The sequence below is a fragment of the Phyllobates terribilis genome, unplaced genomic scaffold (assembly GCF_046119375.1).
Source record: "Phyllobates terribilis strain yellow unplaced genomic scaffold, ASM4611937v1 Scaffold_9__5_contigs__length_417890890, whole genome shotgun sequence".
NCBI lineage: Eukaryota > Metazoa > Chordata > Amphibia > Anura > Dendrobatidae > Phyllobates > Phyllobates terribilis.
Genome location: NW_027362769.1, coordinates 229,754,389 through 229,773,101, shown reverse-complemented (window position 1 = coordinate 229,773,101; position 18,713 = coordinate 229,754,389). Strand labels below are relative to the sequence as shown.

The 18,713-nt window shown below is 47.6% G+C and overlaps 1 protein-coding gene across 1 annotated transcript in view; it reads right to left on the bottom strand.

Annotated features, from left to right (window-relative positions):
- Positions 1–13,848, bottom strand: part of LOC141162056 (uncharacterized) — a 539,567-nt gene extending 525,719 nt beyond the window's left edge. The window contains exon 1 of the mRNA XM_073647724.1: positions 13,621–13,848. Within this exon, the coding sequence (XP_073503825.1) occupies positions 13,621–13,672 (52 nt within the window). The 5' untranslated portion in view covers positions 13,673–13,848. The remainder of the gene's footprint in view (positions 1–13,620) is intronic.
- Between the last annotated feature and the right edge of the window lie 4,865 nt (positions 13,849–18,713).

The window sequence follows — 18,713 nt, the reverse complement described above, 5'->3', positions numbered from 1 at the left end:
GGGACTGGTGGCAGCATACCAACTGGGGATTGGGGAAGGCTGGTAGTGACGGTCGGAGGTTCAGATATATATATTCCTGGCGCGGCCAAGGAAGATATATATACCGCCCTCACTACAGAGGGCCCCGATACCCAGTAGGTTACAGGACAGTCTCCCTGGCGACCGCTTATCCTAGGTGCAGTTCCTTGACTGACCTGAGGCTAAGAGGGCGCTAGCGAGTTGTGCTGTGTAGTGACGTTACGGTTTAGTGACGTTGAAGGGATAACACACTACCGTGTTCCCTGCGCTGGTTGCAGCTTCCTGGCACTACTTTCTCTAGGTGCAGTACCTTGACTGACCTGAGAGGTAAGGGGGCGCCAGAGAGCTGCACCCACCGGCCGGCTTTCATCACATTGGTGGCAGAGCGGTGGGATTGCAGAATAATAGTGTTGTGGGACCCCTACTCCCAGGCACTAAAGACTGCCAGTGGTAACTTCCACTGCTGGAGTCTTAAGGTCAGCCCAACGTTAGACGGTCAGGCTAAAAGTATAACAAGGTGTGTGCAAACTCAGGGTTGCAGCGGTGTCGGTTACCAAGATGGCAGACGGCACCAGGAGCAAGACCCTGCAAGAGGCTAATGCTACGGTCCGTGTGGCAGGAGGGGAGGACATTGTTACTCATGGCGAGGAGGAGTCCAGCCCGGGCACCTCAGGGAGCCAGTCCCCAGTATACGGTCCCGCAGTGGGCTGCCCACCACCTACCCAGCCCAGCCTGTCCAGATCACAAGCCCTTTTACAAGCGGCTATGGCAAGTCTCCAGTCTCATGGCGATGCCGTCTACAAAACCCTCCTGGCAGCATCAGAGAAGGCAGCGGAGGAGGAGCGTGCAGAGCGGGCTGCGGAGCGGGCTGCGGAGCGGGCTGCGGAGCGTGAAGCTGCAGAGCGCCGGGAGGCTGCGGAGCGTGAAGCTGCAGAGCGCCGGGAGGTTGCGGAGCGTGCAGAGCGAGCTGCGGAGCGCCAGCACCAACTGGACCTGGCCCAGCGGGGGCTTCCGCTAGAGCAACCAACCCATCAGGAGACCAAGTCGTCCAAAGTCCGAGCTGAGGACTTCCCTCTACTGGAGAAGGATGGGGACCTGGACTCCTTTCTGGTGGCATTTGAACGGACCTGTCTTCAGCACCATCTGGCCCGGGATCAGTGGGCCAGATACCTGACCCCCCGTTTGAGGGGTAAGTCCCTGGATGCCTTGGGGGACTTACCTGCCGGGGAGGTACAGAACTACGACTGCATCAAGCGGGCCCTGATCCGGCAGTACAACCTCACTCCCGAGTCGTACCGCCAGAAGTTCCGGAGCCTGCTGCGTGGCCCCAAGGACACCTGGACCGATCATATGCGGGCGCTGTTGAGAGCCGCAGAGCACTGGACCTCGGGTCTAGCGCTTACTACCCGCCAGGAGGTCCAGGAACTGTTCGTCACGGAGCAGTTCTTTTGGAACTGCCCAGAGGACCTCCGACAGTTCCTCCGTGACCGAAAACCAACAGGGGCTTCTGCTACAGCCGCCCTGGCAGACGAGTATGCCAATAACAGGGCGCCTGAGCTGAAGAAGTCTGCCAGCAGCACCTGGAGAGGGGGTAAGCCCAGTCATGCCCCTGTTTCCCCGGCCCCTAGAACACAAGGGGTGTATCCCCCTGTTGCCCTCTCCAGGCAAGGACCAGACGTAAGACGTTGTCATCTATGCAACAAACCAGGACACTTTAGGGCTGAGTGTCCCCAGCGCCAAAAGACCCCATCCCAGTCCCAGAGAGCGCCCAATGTTTTGTGTGTGGGAGGGGGTGGTGGTAGGTCCCTGGACAACATCCAACCCGTCACCATAGGCCGTTCTGCGGTCATGGGACTGCGGGACACGGGCGCTGAACGAACACTGGTACGGCCTGAGGTGGTGTCCCCCCAGGACTTGGTACCAGGAAAGACTCTTTCCGTCTCCGGGGTTGGAGGCGTGGAGCCGGCACTTCCCGTTGCCATGGTGTATTTGGACTGGGGTGCCGGAAGGGGGATGCGGGAGGTGGGAGTAACGCCAAATATTCCCGCAAATGTTTTATTAGGGACCGACTTGGGGCGTCTAGTATCGCAGTATGTACCCTCTGAACCCCCAAGTTCGGCCCCCCAAGAGTGTATTGATTTGTCTGCTGCTAATGCCAACCATGTTGTATGTAGTGTGTGTCCTGCTGAGGAGGAGGGAGTGAAACCTGAGGGTAACACCTGCACAGACACAACACAAACAGGGTTAGTGAAAGCAGGTGGGGAGTGTGGGGATGCCCGCAGAGGTGCTCAGCCGGCGTGCCGTGACCTCTTGTCCTCCGGTGAGGGAGGGGGCGGGCAGGATTCTGTAGAGGGAAGCTCAGGGATGGAGAGGGGGGCAGCTACCGGCAGTGTAGGGCTCCCAGGGGTATCCAGGCTGCTGAGTATAGGCCCACTGCAGGGGGAGGAACAGGCCATGGGAGGTGGGGGTGTCCCAAGAGAGGAGCCGCCAGGTAAGACCCCAGGGCAGGAGTTCCCCACATCCGAGATGTCCAAAGGCCTAGGAAGCCTGCCTGATCGGGCGGCTTGGTCAGAAACAGAGGGGAAGCAGGCACTACCCACGGTCACAGCGGTCATAGCCGCTGTCACCAGGAGTGGGAGCGCCGGAGCCCAAGGAGCCTTGCAGAGGTCCGACGGCTTCCCCACTTCTGACCAAGTGTCTGCCGGGTCAGACAGCGGCCAGGTGACATGCCCGGAGGGGCTGACAGAGGATGTGGCAGTTTCGTCGATTCTGGCCACATCAAGTCAGGAATTTCAGGCTGCGTTGGAAGCAGACGACAGCCTGAAAGCTCTCAAGGAACAGGCGGCACAGCCTCCCATGGAGTCAGACTGCGAGCGGGTGGTCTGGGACCAGGGACGGCTGTACCGGGTAACGGTCCAGCAGGGTTCACCGGAGGCGTGGCCCAGGGACCGACAGTTAGTGGTACCCTATCCGTTCAGGGCGGAATTGTTGCGGATCGCACACGAGATTCCGATGGCCGGACACCTAGGGATCGCTAAAACCAAGGCCAGGATAGCTCAGCATTTCTACTGGCCTGGGATGGGAGCCGCGGTGGGTGCCTACTGCCGTTCGTGTGACACCTGTCAGAGGGTAGGGAAGGCGGGGCCGCGCCCCAAAGCCCCACTGGTAACTCTGCCAATCATCGAAGAGCCTTTCTCGAGGGTCGCTGTGGATCTTATTGGACCTCTGTCCACTCCCAGCCACTCCGGGAAATGCTTCATACTCACGGTAGTGGACTATGCCACCCGGTACCCGGAAGCGGTAGCTTTGTCGTCCATTCGGGCCGACAAGGTGGCTACCGCCTTACTGGAGATCTTCTCCAGAGTGGGTTTCCCCCAAGAAATGCTCACCGACCGAGGGACCCAGTTCATGTCGCGGCTGATGGAGTCCCTCTGTAAGCAAATGCAGGTGCAACATCTGGTGGCCAGCCCGTATCACCCACAGACTAATGGCCTGTGTGAGCGGTTCAATGGCACCTTAAAGCAGATGCTTAAGATGTTGGTCGACTCCCACGGGAGAGACTGGGAGCGTTACCTCCCACACCTCCTATTTGCTTACCGGGAGGTTCCGCAGGCCTCAACGGGGTTCTCCCCCTTTGAGCTCCTGTACGGGCGACGGGTACGGGGCCCCCTGGCTCTGGTGAAGGAAGCATGGGAAGGGGATTTGGCCACCCCCGAGGTGTCGGTCATCGAGTATGTCGTGCGCCACCGGGACAGGATGATGGCCTTGGCAAAGCTGGTGCAGGACAATATGGCCCAGGCCCAGGCCGACCAGAAGCGGTGGTACGACCAGAATGCTTGTGAGAGGACCTACCAGGTGGGTCAAAAGGTGTGGGTACTGGTCCCCGTACCACAGAACAAGCTTCAGGCAGCCTGGGAAGGTCCCTACTTCGTGCACCAGAAACTCAATGCCGTCACCTATCTGGTCACCCTGGATCACGCCCGTGGAAGGAGGAAGGCCTTCCACGTGAACATGATGAAGGCTCATCATGAGCGGGAAGCGACTGCCCACCCAGTGTGCAACCTTCCCGAGGAAGGAGAGGTAGAAACCCTCCTGGATCTGCTCACCCAAGCCAAGGCGGGTGGGTCCATCGAGGATGTGGGGGTTGGCCACCAGCTCACGGAGGACCAACGGTCCCAGCTGGGGACCACCCTGCACCCCTTCCGGGGGCTGTTCAGCAGCCTGCCCGGAAGGACTGAGATGGCTGTCCACGACGTGGACACTGGCGATCACCCGCCGATCCGGCGTTCAGCATATCGGGTCTCTTTCGAGGTGCAGGGAAACATGCGCCAAGAGATAGACGAGATGCTGAAGCTGGGGGTGATCCAGGCATCCAGCAGCGCGTGGGCCTCGCCTGTAGTCCTCGTACCAAAGAAGGACCGAACTACACGGTTCTGCGTGGACTACCGGGGGCTCAACGCTGTAACGGCCACCGATGCGTTCCCCATACCACGCATCGATGACCTGCTCGATCGGATGGCCGGGGCTAAGTACCTGACCATCATGGATCTGAGCCGGGGGTACTGGCAGATTCCTCTGACCCCCGCGGCAAGGGAACGCTCTGCCTTTATCACCCCTTTTGGACTGTACGAGTCCACAGTGATGCCATTCGGCATGAAGAATGCCCCTGCCACTTTTCAGCGGATGGTCAATACGCTGCTTGAGGGACTTGAAGGGTACGCGGCTGCGTACTTGGACGATATTGCAGTCTTCAGTCCCACTTGGGAGGATCACCTAGAGCACCTGCGGCAGGTGCTCGGTCGGATCCACCGGGCAGGCTTGACCATCAAGCCGGAAAAGTGCCAGCTGGGCATGAGTGAGGTCCTCTACCTGGGTCACCGGGTAGGCGGGGGGGTTCTGAAGCCAGAACCTGGGAAAGTGGATGCCATCGCATCCTGGCCCACTCCTAGGACCAAAAAGCAGGTGATGTCCTTCTTGGGGACCGCCGGGTACTATAGGAGGTTCGTCCCACACTATAGCACCCTGGCCAAGCCCCTGACGGACCTCACCAAGAAGAAGCTGCCCGTCGCAGTCGACTGGACAGTCGCCTGCGAGACAGCTTTCGGGGCACTCAAAGCCGCCCTAAGTAGCTCCCCTGTACTGCAAGCTGCCGACTTCGACCGGCCGTTTGTGGTACAGACCGACGCCAGTGACTTTGGCCTCGGTGCTGTGCTAAGTCAGGTCAACACGACAGGCCAGGAACATCCTGTCTTGTACCTGAGCAGGAAGCTACTGCCCCGGGAGGTGGCTTACTCCACGGTGGAAAAAGAATGCCTGGCAATTGTATGGGCCCTGCAGCGTCTGCAGCCCTACTTGTACGGGAGCCATTTCACCGTGGAGACGGACCACAACCCCCTCAGCTGGTTACACACGGTCTCTGGGTCGAATGGCAGGTTGCTACGCTGGAGCCTCGCTCTCCAGCAGTACCACTTCTCCATTCGCCACAGAAGAGGCCGTGACCACGGTAACGCTGACGGGTTATCCCGGCAAGGGGAGGGTGCAGAAGGACGCACGGGGGAACACAGGAATGTGCTACCCCCTCGCGCCCTCGTATAGGGGGAGGTGTGATGAACCTGTAGCCGCCATCTTGGTAATGATAAATCATATCCAGGGATGGCCACACTTCAGCAGCCCCCACCCTTGGGACCTTCTGTTAAAACGTCAACTAGATAGTTTCCCCCCATCCAGGCTCCTGTAAGATAAGAAGCCTACTTAACACTTGAATGCTAGGAGCTTCAAAGACTTCGAGAGGAAACACAGCCAGCAGGGGGGGGTGCTTCGTCTATCTGTACCTGACCATTTGTCCCATAGGACTAGTTTCTTTGTCTGTCACAAGCATGGAGGCATAAGATATAGAAACATGAATAGTACACGCATGTTGCGTGGGATGGGCCAATAAAAAAATATCACGGCGTCCCGGAGCCATTGCGCACACAAGCCTCCGCGGTAGACGTTTGTACGTGCTCTGGAAGCCAAGATATAGCGCGGAGCCATTCCTGAGGACCGTATGGTATCATAATTGATATCAAAAGGTCGGTTACGGCGGCCCGAATCCATGGGAACCCCTGGGGGTATCATGAGACCATCCCAGAAGAAGTTATTGGGTTCCATAGAATTTGGGCTTCTGATCGAAGTTAGACCTGAGGGTGGAGACTGAGCCAGCTGACCTCACCAGCAGTGGGCGGGACGGGGCAGGTAAGATAGCAGGACAGACAAGAGACAAGTCAGTCTTGACCCAAGAGTGGTGTGCTGAACATCTGAGCACCAGCTGAGGCCACCAAGGGGAGGAGCAGTTTGACCATGCGGTGGTAGGCCTCAGCCTGTAACAAAGAACCGTGCCTGCGATCGCAGAATCCTCTCCCTGCGTCACAAGAAAATCAAGAAACCGGTAACTGATATGCTGTGGTGATTCTGTGTGTTGTATTCCATTGTTGTATAGTTTAGCCTGACCTTATACCTGTGTATATTTAGTTGTATATCGTGTATCTAGTGTATTATTATAATCAATTACCTCAAGTAATTGTGGGCCTGCCTTTTATTCTGCATAACGAACGCACGTCCGTGTGAGCTCGGCTCAAGCCAAAAACGCTACCCAGGGTTGGTTCCTGACCCGATATAGGCCCATTCACGGACTGGGCGTATATCTAAAATAGGGACTGGTGGCAGCATACCAACTGGGGATTGGGGAAGGCTGGTAGTGACGGTCGGAGGTTCAGATATATATATTCCTGGCGCGGCCAAGGAAGATATATATACCGCCCTCACTACAGAGGGCCCCGATACCCAGTAGGTTACAGGACAGTCTCCCTGGCGACCGCTTATCCTAGGTGCAGTTCCTTGACTGACCTGAGGCTAAGAGGGCACTAGCGAGTTGTGCTGTGTAGTGACGTTACGGTTTAGTGACGTTGAAGGGATAACACACTACCGTGTTCCCTGCGCTGGTTGCAGCTTCCTGGCACTACTTTCTCTAGGTGCAGTACCTTGACTGACCTGAGAGGTAAGGGGGCGCCAGAGAGCTGCACCCACCGGCCGGCTTTCATCACACTCGGTATCTCCAAAACCGCACTGACCTGTAGAATCATATTGCCAGGTCATTTTTTACCCCAGAATGAACACCGTAAAAACAATGATGGAATTGTATTTCTTCACCATTTACATTTTTTTTAATATAGTAAAATAGATAATGCGATTAAAAAGTGCAACTCATCCCACAAAAAACAAGCCCTCATACAGCTATATTGATGAAAAAATAAAAAAAAGTTATGGCTCTTGGAACAAGAGGAGGAAAAATCAAAAGTGCAAAAATGAAAAATGTCTGGGTCCTTAAAGGGTAAATGAAACACTGTGTTATATTATTATTGAACACTGTATGGCGAAATATTGTATACATGCAAGACAAATGTCCGTATGACAGTCAATAAGAAAACATGCTATCTACCACAAATGCCCCAAATGTCTCAAAATTTAAAATTGTCATCTTCAATGGTTAAAAAAATCAAGAGATTGAAGAAAATACACTTAGACTCATATGAGAATCAGCGGAAAAAAATAATGGGGATTTGAAGTTATTCATTACACCATTTTCTACCAACTTCATTGTCACCCATTCACTTTTCAAAGTCAATCAACTGGGGAAAAAAGGGACCAAGAACAAAAGTGTTTTTCCTCCCCATTGCCATTTTATAGTGACATCTGTGGACTTCTTTGAATAAGGGGTGGAGAAGATATCTTCCATTGTTCGATTCTCCTCTTTTATCACCAGCATTGTTGTGTGTTAAGTGTTTAATTTTATTGCAAAGAAAGTCACATTAAAGAGCAATTGTGCTGCAAAGGGGCAGAAAACAGTAAAATCACACATATGTACCCTCTTTGTTCTGGGGTTACTTATAAACTCTGATGAACCTCTATTAATTATAATGATACTTTCCACTTTTGTTATATGCTGTATATATCCACAGTAACGTGTGGAGTCACCATAGTAATTCATGGCCTGTGAGCGAGTTTGTGTTTTACTGCTGCAATTATATGTACTGGAGTAAGTGAGAATTTAATTAGTTGTGTACGTTCCCTTAAGTTTTTGGGTGAAATTAAAGCATAGTGTTGATTATCTATCTGTGACTTTTAGGTAATTTACTTTGATGGGGAAATAAACTTTATAAAATTAAGAATTTTTGGATTTTGTATACAAAGCTTTTAGTTTTTTTTTAATAAATTATATCCTTTGTATATCTAGGCAGAATTGCAATTTAATAGTTTTAGAAATATGAAAGACACCGGTGTGAGGTGTGTATAATATATGTCACCCATCTTTCCCAGAAACTCACATTGGGGGCAATACTGGTACTTACCAGAAAGCTGGAGTAAAACTCTTTGAATGATCTAAATTTTTTTTTCGCAACGTAGAGTTGCATGAAAATTTTGAGACTTTTGGAGTCTTCACACCAGTTTCAGGCAGCTCTGCCAAAATTGGCAGATCAGGGTCGGGATGGGATGTGGCTTCGTTGCTCATCAAATCCATGGAAAGTGGAGGCATTTCTAATTCCAGAAATGTTACTCCAGTCCTTTACTGAAGTACTATTTTTGACGAGTCACATGCCACAGATAAGATGGACCAAATTTATTAAGTTGCATATGCCTCTCAATGAATTCTCTGCACTACATGAAACGTTCTAAAATCAGAGATGGTATGGTACTTCTCCTTGATTAGGCACCAGAATTTTCACTTGTCCTCTGAAATAAGGTGTGACAAATGTATTTATTTTTACAAATTCAAACCAAATAATTCAAAGAGAACCTGTCATCAGGAAAAACGCTGTTAATCTGCAGGTTATTAACCTGCCCGGCGCCTGCACTTAGCCGAATGCTGTGGGGAGAAAATTAAATGTATTCCCCCTGGCAGAGTTTGGGTTTCAGTCACGGGGGCAGCGCCGGCGCGGGTTCAGTCACTTTTCTGTGCATAGAGACCGGGGCTGAAACTGCGCCACCGGCCATGAATGACAGCCGGCCCCAATGCAGAGCCAGCTGTCAGTCAGGGGGCATGGTTACAGCCACTGCTCTGTATACTCGAAGTGATGACTGAACGAGCACCAGTGCCGCCCTTGTGACTTAAACTGGAACGCTGCCGAGGAGGGGGGGGGGATTAATTTAATTTTCTCCCTGCAGCGTTCAGCTAAATGTAGGCGCCGGGTGTTCAGCTAAATGCAGGCGCCGGGCAGGTTAATAACGCTGCCGAGTTCCTTCAAAACTGCTTGCAAACATATCTAGAAGAATTAATGCTGTTTTGAAAGCAAAGGGCAGTCACACAAAATATTAATTTTATTTAGATTTCTCTTTTGTTCATTCACTTTCCATTTTGTTAATTGATAAAAAATAAACTATTAACACTTCTATTTTTTGAAAGCTTCTTACTTTGCAGCATCTTTTCCACACCTGCCTAAAACTTTTGCACAGAACTGTATGCTTATACATATGTGAAACCTCTAAGGCTATGTGCCCACGATGCAGAAATGCTCAGGATTTTTTCCTGAGCATTTCTGCATCTCCCTGGCAGAAAAAAACGCATGCGGATTGTACATGCATTTTTCCTGCCATGGTCATGCGGAAATGAAGCGTTCTTCACATGCATTTCCGCATGCGGGTGTCAAGCGCTTTCCAAGCGATTTTAGCATCACTTGGAAAGTGCTTGACAACTAGGTCACACTATATAAATCCATGTAACCGGCATGGATTTATATATTGTGACCCGAGAGAATGGTTAAAAATAAAAAAATAAACCTATACTTACCTTCCGATGGCCCCCGAGACTTGCTTTGCTCCTGTGCTGGCTGCCGGCAGATCGCGGTACGCTGTACTGAAAGACCTGCCGTCACATGACTGTGACGTCAGTGCAGGTCCTTCAGTCCTGCGCGATCTGTCGGCAAGCACAGGGAAGGAGTCCGGGGGCCGTCGGAAGGTGAATATAATCTTTATTTTTTATTTTATTCTTTTTTTACAGCTTTTAATGGTACCTGGGTGTCGAGGAGAGTCTCCTGTCCTCCACACCCGGGCACCATCCGCACATTAGAACGCGCCAATTATGCAAGTACAGATGCAGCCTTGCGGAATTGGCGCGTTCTAATGCAAGTCAATGGTGGCGAAAACGCAGCGCTTCCGCAAAATTAATGGACATGCTGCGGATTTTTGAGCGCAGCATAAACGCTGCGGAAAAATATGCAGCATGGGCATTAAAAGTGCGGAATTGCATTGGAGACCATGGGGGAAGGTTTTCCAAGCGTTTCCCAAGCGTTTACGCTGCGGAAATTCCGCAGCGTAAACGCTTGAAAAACGCATCGTGAGTACACAGCCTAAGAGAGAGAAACTGGAGAGGAGACAAGTGCAAATAAGGTCTTATCCGGGTAACAATATAGAAGGATATGCATGATTGCATTCACCTGGATGGGTTGTGTGCACACAACCACTTATAAGGCTGAAGGCTGCTGCAGACCCACGAGGAGATAAATGCATAGAACAGGAGAAACAAATGGGTTATATCTGCACTGCCGTGGAGAAAAAATGAAAGATGCCAATCCAATTTCAGGTGGTTTTATTCTTCGAAGCGTTTCAAAGTATACAACTTCTTCACCAGGACCAACCACGATGGCAGAAATAATTGTTAACTATATGAATGTCCTGCCACCCGTACCAAAATCTACAGAATAGGAAGTGTCACCCTGTAAGAAGATTCAGTGGTCAGACTAAAAACTGCAAGATTCCGGGATTGTTTTATGTAGAAGATGATTACTTCTGTCTGGTTGTTGTGATGACATTTTGCTGGTGATTTTAGTGAACCGGAAGCAAATGGATGTCACCTATAAGGACGAAAATTGTGTTTGACATTGTTTTGTCCCTTTATATGTTAGTTTGCTGGCCAAATGTTTTGCATATTTTGTGATGGGTAGTTACATTTTGCCTTAAATATATATATTTTTGTTATGTTTGTTTTTAGGTTAAAACATGGCAAAGGCAAAGCCAAATTTATCACCAGATGTCAGGAAGCTTAATATTCTGAGAGTGAAGTCAGGCAAAAGTCAAACAGAGGTAGATATGGAATTCAACTGTTCTCAGAGTCAAGTGTCACGTGTATTAAAGAAAGAAAAAGAAGGTTATGGAACAGCTGACAAACCTAGAAGTAGACGACCACGGAAAACTTCCTCCAGAGTTGATCACATTATTAAGAAAAAGTCAGTGTCTGATATCCATAAAAGTGCTGTACAGATTTCGCACGAAATTAACGAAGAATATGGGGTCAAATTGAGTCACCAAACTGTGGTGCAACAGCTAAGAGCAGTAGGATTGAATGCACGAGTTCCAGTCAAGAAGCCTTTCATCTCTGCAAAGAACCAGAAGGTCTGACTTGAGTTTGCCAAAGAGCACAGCCAATGGAAAGAGACAGATTGGTCTAAGGTGTTGTGGTCGAATGAATCCAAGTTCAATCTGTTTGGTAGTGATGGCAAGCACTATATATACCGCCCAAATGGAAAACGTAATGATGTAAGGTACTGAACACCAACAGTGAAACATGGTGGAGGCAATGTCATGGTGTAAGGCTGCTTTTCTGCATCTGCCATAAGCACTTTGCATAGAATTGATGGAAATATGAATGCTACCATGTACAAGGATATATTGGAGAATGTAATGCTGCCACATGGTAAAACCAAAGTAGGCAGGGGATGAAAATTCCAGCAAGACAATGATCCTAAGCACACATCCAATTTAGCCAAAAATCGGATGGCAAAACAAAATGTTCACCTGTTGCAATGGCCAAGTCAATCACCTGATTTACACCCTACAGAGCACCTTTGGGATGAGTTAAGGCGATGAGTTGGGGCCCGTAACCATAGCAATAAAGATGAATTGTTTGCAGATTTGCAAATGGAATGGAGCAAGATCCCTCAAGATGTCTTGAATACCCTAGTGGCTTCAATGTCCCGTCGGTGTGGTGCAGTAATTAAAGCAAGAGGTTATGCTACAAAATACTAAGTTATGGCATTGTAAACAATGAATTATTCTCTATGTTGTGACCAATAAATAGTATATGCAAAACGTTTGGCAGTCAGTTTTCTTTTATTAAATGACCATACCTATATTCAAAAGCATTTTGGATAAAATTAAGGTCTTGCATGATGACAACTTCATGCACTTTCAATTCATCACCAGGAAAATGGCATTGCAGCAACTAGACGGAAGTTATCACACTTTAAAAAAAAATGCAAAACGTTTGTTTGCCACTGTACACTATGTTCACTTCAATAGAACCATGGGTGGTTTTTGTATTTTTCTATAATAAAGAAATATTGTTTTGATAATAATATATGACAGAAAATCTTTTTCTATATTGGATTGTTGTCAAGTTAATATCACTGTAAATCAGCGTTGCCACAATTTAACACTTATTGTGTATCTTCTCAATGTCTATAATTGTTGGCTTGTCTTAGTACAACCATTGATAGCATAGCACAAGGACGTGACATTAATGTCCGATTAGTCGGAAGACTAAATGCTGTAACCTCCACCCCTTATGATCTGTTCACATGAGTGTTAATAACTCCAACTTTATAGCTCCATCATAGGAACAGAACAGTAAAATTAACACCGGTGCTAGAACCCCTATAATTCCATATATTCACTCTAATGGGGTGCGTAATGGTGTGCAGCATGCTGTCCAGAATTTTCGGAGGAATCTGTGATGGAGGTTTCAATGCTTATGTGAACAGAGCCAAACTAGAATAAAATGGAAGAAATAATAGGAAAATCATGCCGCCACTCCTACTGATTTCCTTTTACAGAGACCACATAGTCAATATATTATCATCAGTGACAGATTATGTGTCCACTGGTGAAAGTAATACTGAGCTGACAGGTGCTAAAGTGGCCCCAAACTTTCTCTGTGCAGCTGACAATGCACGTAGCAATCTGAATATGTCGCAGCAGCCCCCAGATTCCTCACCAGCCACTTATGGAATATGGTACCAATGTTTCATCAGTGATCGAGTCTATCCCCTTTACGTTGTCCCAGGATTGACACTTTAAATCCAAAAGATTATGGTTGACTTAATTCTGGAATCTTCTACATCAATTCCTTTACCCTTGAATATCCCGTCATGTACATTTGTAAAGGATAATTGCAACAGGTATGTGAATTGGTACCATAAATCAAAATGCGGATTATATAGATGAGAGATGGGGCAGAGTGGCAGCTTAGAAAGTCAATTCAAAAGATGACACAGTAGATTATCTACTAAGTATCCTCCCGACCTGTCCATCTAACTCTGCCTGATTTATTAACACTGGAGGAAAACATTAGGAACTTGAGTTAAAAGACATCTAATCCATTTACCATGTTAGTTTCATTTAAAAAAAAAAACTTATTCAAGACAATGCAAACATTCTGTCTGCTCTATACATTCTCAGCTGAACATACACATTTGATAAGTCGCCATCAGTCTGGGAGATCATTTTTTTATGGCTGCTCATGTCAACTGCTAACCGGCTCTAAAATACATATGTTTCTAATATTTTACTTACTGCCATAAACTCCAGCAACCAGACCCCAGAGGAGAACAGCGTACAGCTCCATGCTCCAAAAATCACCTCCCTTAGTTCACCATTAACAAAGCAACATTGGTCCTTTTTCTAAAAGAGAGCTCAGAGAGCAGCATGAATGAAAACTTTCTTCACAAAGCACAGACTGCCTAATTTCCACCCCACTGCAGTAGGAGGGATGGGGTCTACAAGAACAAAACACAGCCTATCAGAACTTGCTGCACAACTCATATCCCACACACCCTTCCCAGGGGAAAAGAAACTTCCAGCCAATCACAAGGAGCCTTCAGCCCAGAGGAGGTAAGAGGGGATTCTGCTCCGCACCATCTATAGCCGGGTAGTGCACAGATTACTCAGGAAAGATGGTTTAGGACACAAAAATCACACAGACCTATAAGCAAAAGTATTTCCGAGGTCAAATAATATATCATAAAGACAAGTCAGCATGAAAAAGATAAGAAGAAATTCCCTAACACACTTTCATTACTAGGAGCACTTCCTTTAAAAACAAGAGGGCTCCAATACCGATCTGCTAACCCGCAGCAAATAGAAATGTCCCTGAAGATGTGAGCAGAACAAAGGCAAATTCTTATAAGGGTACAGTGGTTGATTTTTATGACCTAAAGCGGTTTTCCAGTTTCATAAAACTCCAGGCCCGACCAAAAAAAAAAAAGTGCTTTACCCACCCTCTCCAGGTCCGACGCTCAATCTCTGCTGCTCCTAGTTAGCAGCGCTGACGTCAAGTTGCAGTCAGTAATTGAGCTCATCTGCTCTGGCCAAGTAGAAGATTCAAGTCGCTCAGGGCCACTGAGTTCATTGATTGTCTGTGCTGCAGACATGGGGAGCGATGGCTAGATTAAGCACTGGGCCTGGGAAGAGTGAAGAAAGCGCATTTTGTTTTATTAAAACAAACTGCAGCCTGACAACAGGGGCTTTCTGAATCTGGAAAACCTCTTTAACTGTGGCTGCTATTTGTAGTAATGTTATGATTAATATTTGTTCGGGCAATATATTCTGCGAGGCTGGCACCTCCAGGGCAAAAAAAGCTGAAATATATGGGGGCTTTTACTGAACCTTTCAGGGTACTGAGGCAGGAACACTGACAGTCTGTTATGGAGGTGTAACGTGGCATGGGGCAGTGGGCGAGGCACTCATCTCTTAAAGGGGTTGTCCGGTCCAAATCGATAAGTCTGCAGTCACTCTGTGTGATTGCAGACTTATGAATCCCCCCAATGCAGGCACTGTGAGCTGGGGGGATTCGCCAGTTTCTGACCCGGGACAGGAGGCTATGTATGAGTTATGCATACTCCCGACCAGTGGGTGCTGCCTTGCTTCAATATACTTGTATGGAGTGAGGCCGTGCCCAATAGACGGCTCTGGCCAGGAGTATATATAACATATACATACTGTCCGGTCCCAGCTCAGAAGCTGGCGAATCCCTGCAGCGAACAGTGCCTACACTGGGGGATTCATAATTCTGCAGTCATAAAGAGTAACTGCAGACTTATCAATTTGGATTGGGCAACCCCTTTAAGCCCTGACATATTACATGAAAGTGAGGGTCCTGGCTGGATGTGAGGACTTCGTATAAAAGGGCGCTACACCCTTGCAGGCCACATGATGCCTGTGACTTCGGTTGTCCAGGACTGGATGTTGAACAGTTCAGTGAGGGAGACCACCAGTCAATAATAAAGTCTTTTACTAAACAGCCACTTGGTGGGGATTATGTATGATAGATAGTGGGGGCATAACGTCACTAACATTTCCTTTACAACATGGAGCATCTTCACACTGTCTCTTTACTTCTTCCAAATGTGCTGGTTTCTGCCTCAACTAGTCCCGTTTCCTTCACCACACCCCAGCTCAGTACTACAGTCCACTTAGTGAAAGTCCTATTCTCAACCCGCGGTTCTGTGTCCACTTTGGCCGGTACTTAGCTTCTCTGCTTCTAACACCTGGGAACTCCCGCCCGGGACAGTCTCTCTTCGTCTCACGTTCTCTGTTTCATCCTGACCCGTTACCTCTCTGAGTTATAAACTCGGGGCCGTACCGCTATGTGTCCTGTCCCAGGACCCATCTCCAGTACATAACTCTGTACTTTTGTCACGTCTCTCTCTTTCTCTGCTTAGGATTACGCTATCCACTGCCTCGGTCTCCACCTATGTCGTGGGACACCCACGTCATACGACTCTGCTTAGTACTCAGACCAAAGGTCTGCTCTAGCTGCAACCTAGGCCTGAATGGACTTTCTAACAGGAAGCTGTTTCTGTCCCTTCACTTTAGCCCCTCACACTCGGGGCTAGTCCCAACTATTAAATCTGTCTCCCCCTGCTAACTACCTGTTGCTGGGCAGAGCACAACTCTGTCACTACCAAAGCATGTAACAATCCACATTATACACCATAACAATACTCATGTCTTCAAGGGGGAAAGTGGGCAGTATGTCCATCTCCTTACAGAGGTACTATGGCTTTCATTGCTGCTGTATTTTGTGGCTGAGAACTAGAGGGAGGCTAAAAGTTAAAAGGGTTGTCTAATAAAAAACATACATTATCCATCCACAAGATAGCTGATAAATGTATGATCATTGGGGGTCTGAGCGTTAGGACCTCCACTAACCATGAGAACGGGGGCACCGAAGTCACTTTTACATAAATAGCGCAGTGGCAGACATATGCGACCACTCCTCCATTCACTGTCTATAGGAATTGTGTCCCTCTGTTCTCCAGATTGGTAGAAGTCTCAGTAGCTGGACGCCCCCAGCAATCACCTTTCGTCTATTCAGTGAAGAGGTGATAATTTTGCTTATATTTCTTTTAAAGGGGTTTTCACATAAAGGTTTGTACAATGGTGGAACTATTTTGCGGGGAACGCTGAAAAATTAGCATGTGAAAAATGTTCTGTGTGCTGTATATGTCTTAGGAGGGTCCTAAGTATATCCACAGCATAAAATGACTGATATATTACTACATTAAACAACAAATTTTTACTGTGTAAAGAATCCCCTGTACTGTCACCGTGTTACATATAATGTAAGGATGTTACAAGAATTCACTATCTTCATAGTAGGGATAAGTGAGCTAGAAAAAATTGTCAGCATTCACCTGTGCCGGTATTACTGCAGATATACGATTTGCATACTTCTTGTCACATTCAGACTAGACGTGCGCCGCCTCGCTCAATGCAAGTGAAACGAGCGAGGACGGAAATGTCTAGTCGGAATGTGGCTGGAAGTGAGCAAATCGCATACTTGCAGTCACATGGTCACCCACATCGAAGAATCTTTACAGTGTGCAGTTTGTGTGCTGTGAGGTTTTACAAATCTGCAGTCACACATAAAGTGACTGTAGACTTGAACGATCACAATGGTAGTTTTTTCCAAGACTAAAATAAAGAATGCTTGCGCGCTACAGAAAGCACTGAATAAACATACAACTAATGGTAAAGAATAACTAACACATGAATTATTAATAATAGTCATACTTTACCCTAATAAAACTTTTTTCAAGTCAGTACCTGAAATACATTTAAAAACTGATGACTGCATCCTTGATTATCCAGACAAATAGCTAACAGAGTGAAGCAGCGCCGCCTGCTGGTGAAAGTCTGTAACAGTATTCCACATAAAATACAGTGAAGCCGGAATCCCTAACGCCTTCTGATTTGTAGGCCCAAATATAAAATCATCATTGTGGCGTTACACAGCAGCGACATTATACGGAGCAAACTAACTAGAAGAGACATTAGAGATTCCAGCAGGTAGGAGGAGGTTAGCAGAACTCCTGTATGGCTGCTATTGACTAGTAACAAAGCTGCATTGCAGGGTCCTGAGAATCGATTCATTCATCCCTACACCTAATATAATATAGGGCTTAATCTACAAGCTTTTGCTTACCTGAAAGTTAATCTCAGACACCCCCTTTAAAATCTCATTCAGATGTCCGTGCACAGGCTGGCTGCACATCTCTTGACACAAACCTGGCAACCTCATATACAGTGGAAATAAAAAGTTTACACACCCCAGTTAAGACGCCAGGTTTTTCCTCACATAAAAAAATCATACCAAGAAGAATAATTTCAGAACTTTTTCCAACTTTTATGTCACCCATTCCAGCTGAAAGTGCAATGGGGGAGTGTTAATTGTACTTGGAAGAAGTACTCCCGCAATGCACTTCCAGCCTGATCTGCATATGGATTCTAAACTAGATTTCTAATGTCTGGCACATCAGCCCTCTACAAAGTAAAGTATACATTTTTTTGAGTAACAAAATACAGTTATATAATGACCTCCATGATAAATATACAGTACAGACCAAAAGTTTGGACACACCTTCTCATTTAAAGATTTCTCTGTATTTTCACACTGAAGGCATCAAAACTATGAATTAACACATGTGGAATCATATACTTAACAAAAAAGTGTGAAACAACTGAAAATATGTCTTATATTCTAGGTTCTTCAAAGTAGCCACCTTTTGCTTTGATGACTGCTTTGCACACTCTTGGCATTCTCTTGATGAGCTTCAAGAGGTAGTCACCGGAAATGGTTTTCACTTCACAGGTGTGCCCTGTCAGGTTTAATAAGTGGGATTTCTTGCCTTATAAATGGGGTTGGGACCATCAGTTGTGTTGTGCAGAAGTCTGGTGGATACACAGCTGATAGTCCTACTGAATAGACTGTTAGAATTTGTATTATGGCAAGAAAAAAGCAGCTAAGAAAAACGAGTGGCCATCATTACTTTAAGAAATGAAGGTCAGTCAGTGCGAAAAATTGAGCAAACTTTGAATGTGTCCCCAAGTGCAGTTGCAAAAACCATCAAGCGCTACAAAGAAACTGGCTCACATGAGGACCGCCCCAGAAAAGGAAGACCAAGAGTCACCTCTGCTTCTGAGGATAAGTTTATCCGAGTCACCAGCCTCAGAAATCGCAGGTTAACAGCAGCTCAGATTAGAGACCAGGTCAATGCCACACAGAGTTCTAGCAGCAGACACATCTCTACAACAACTGTTAAAAGGAGACTTTGTGCAGCAGGACTTCATGGTAAAATAGCTGCTAGGAAACCACTGCTAAGGAC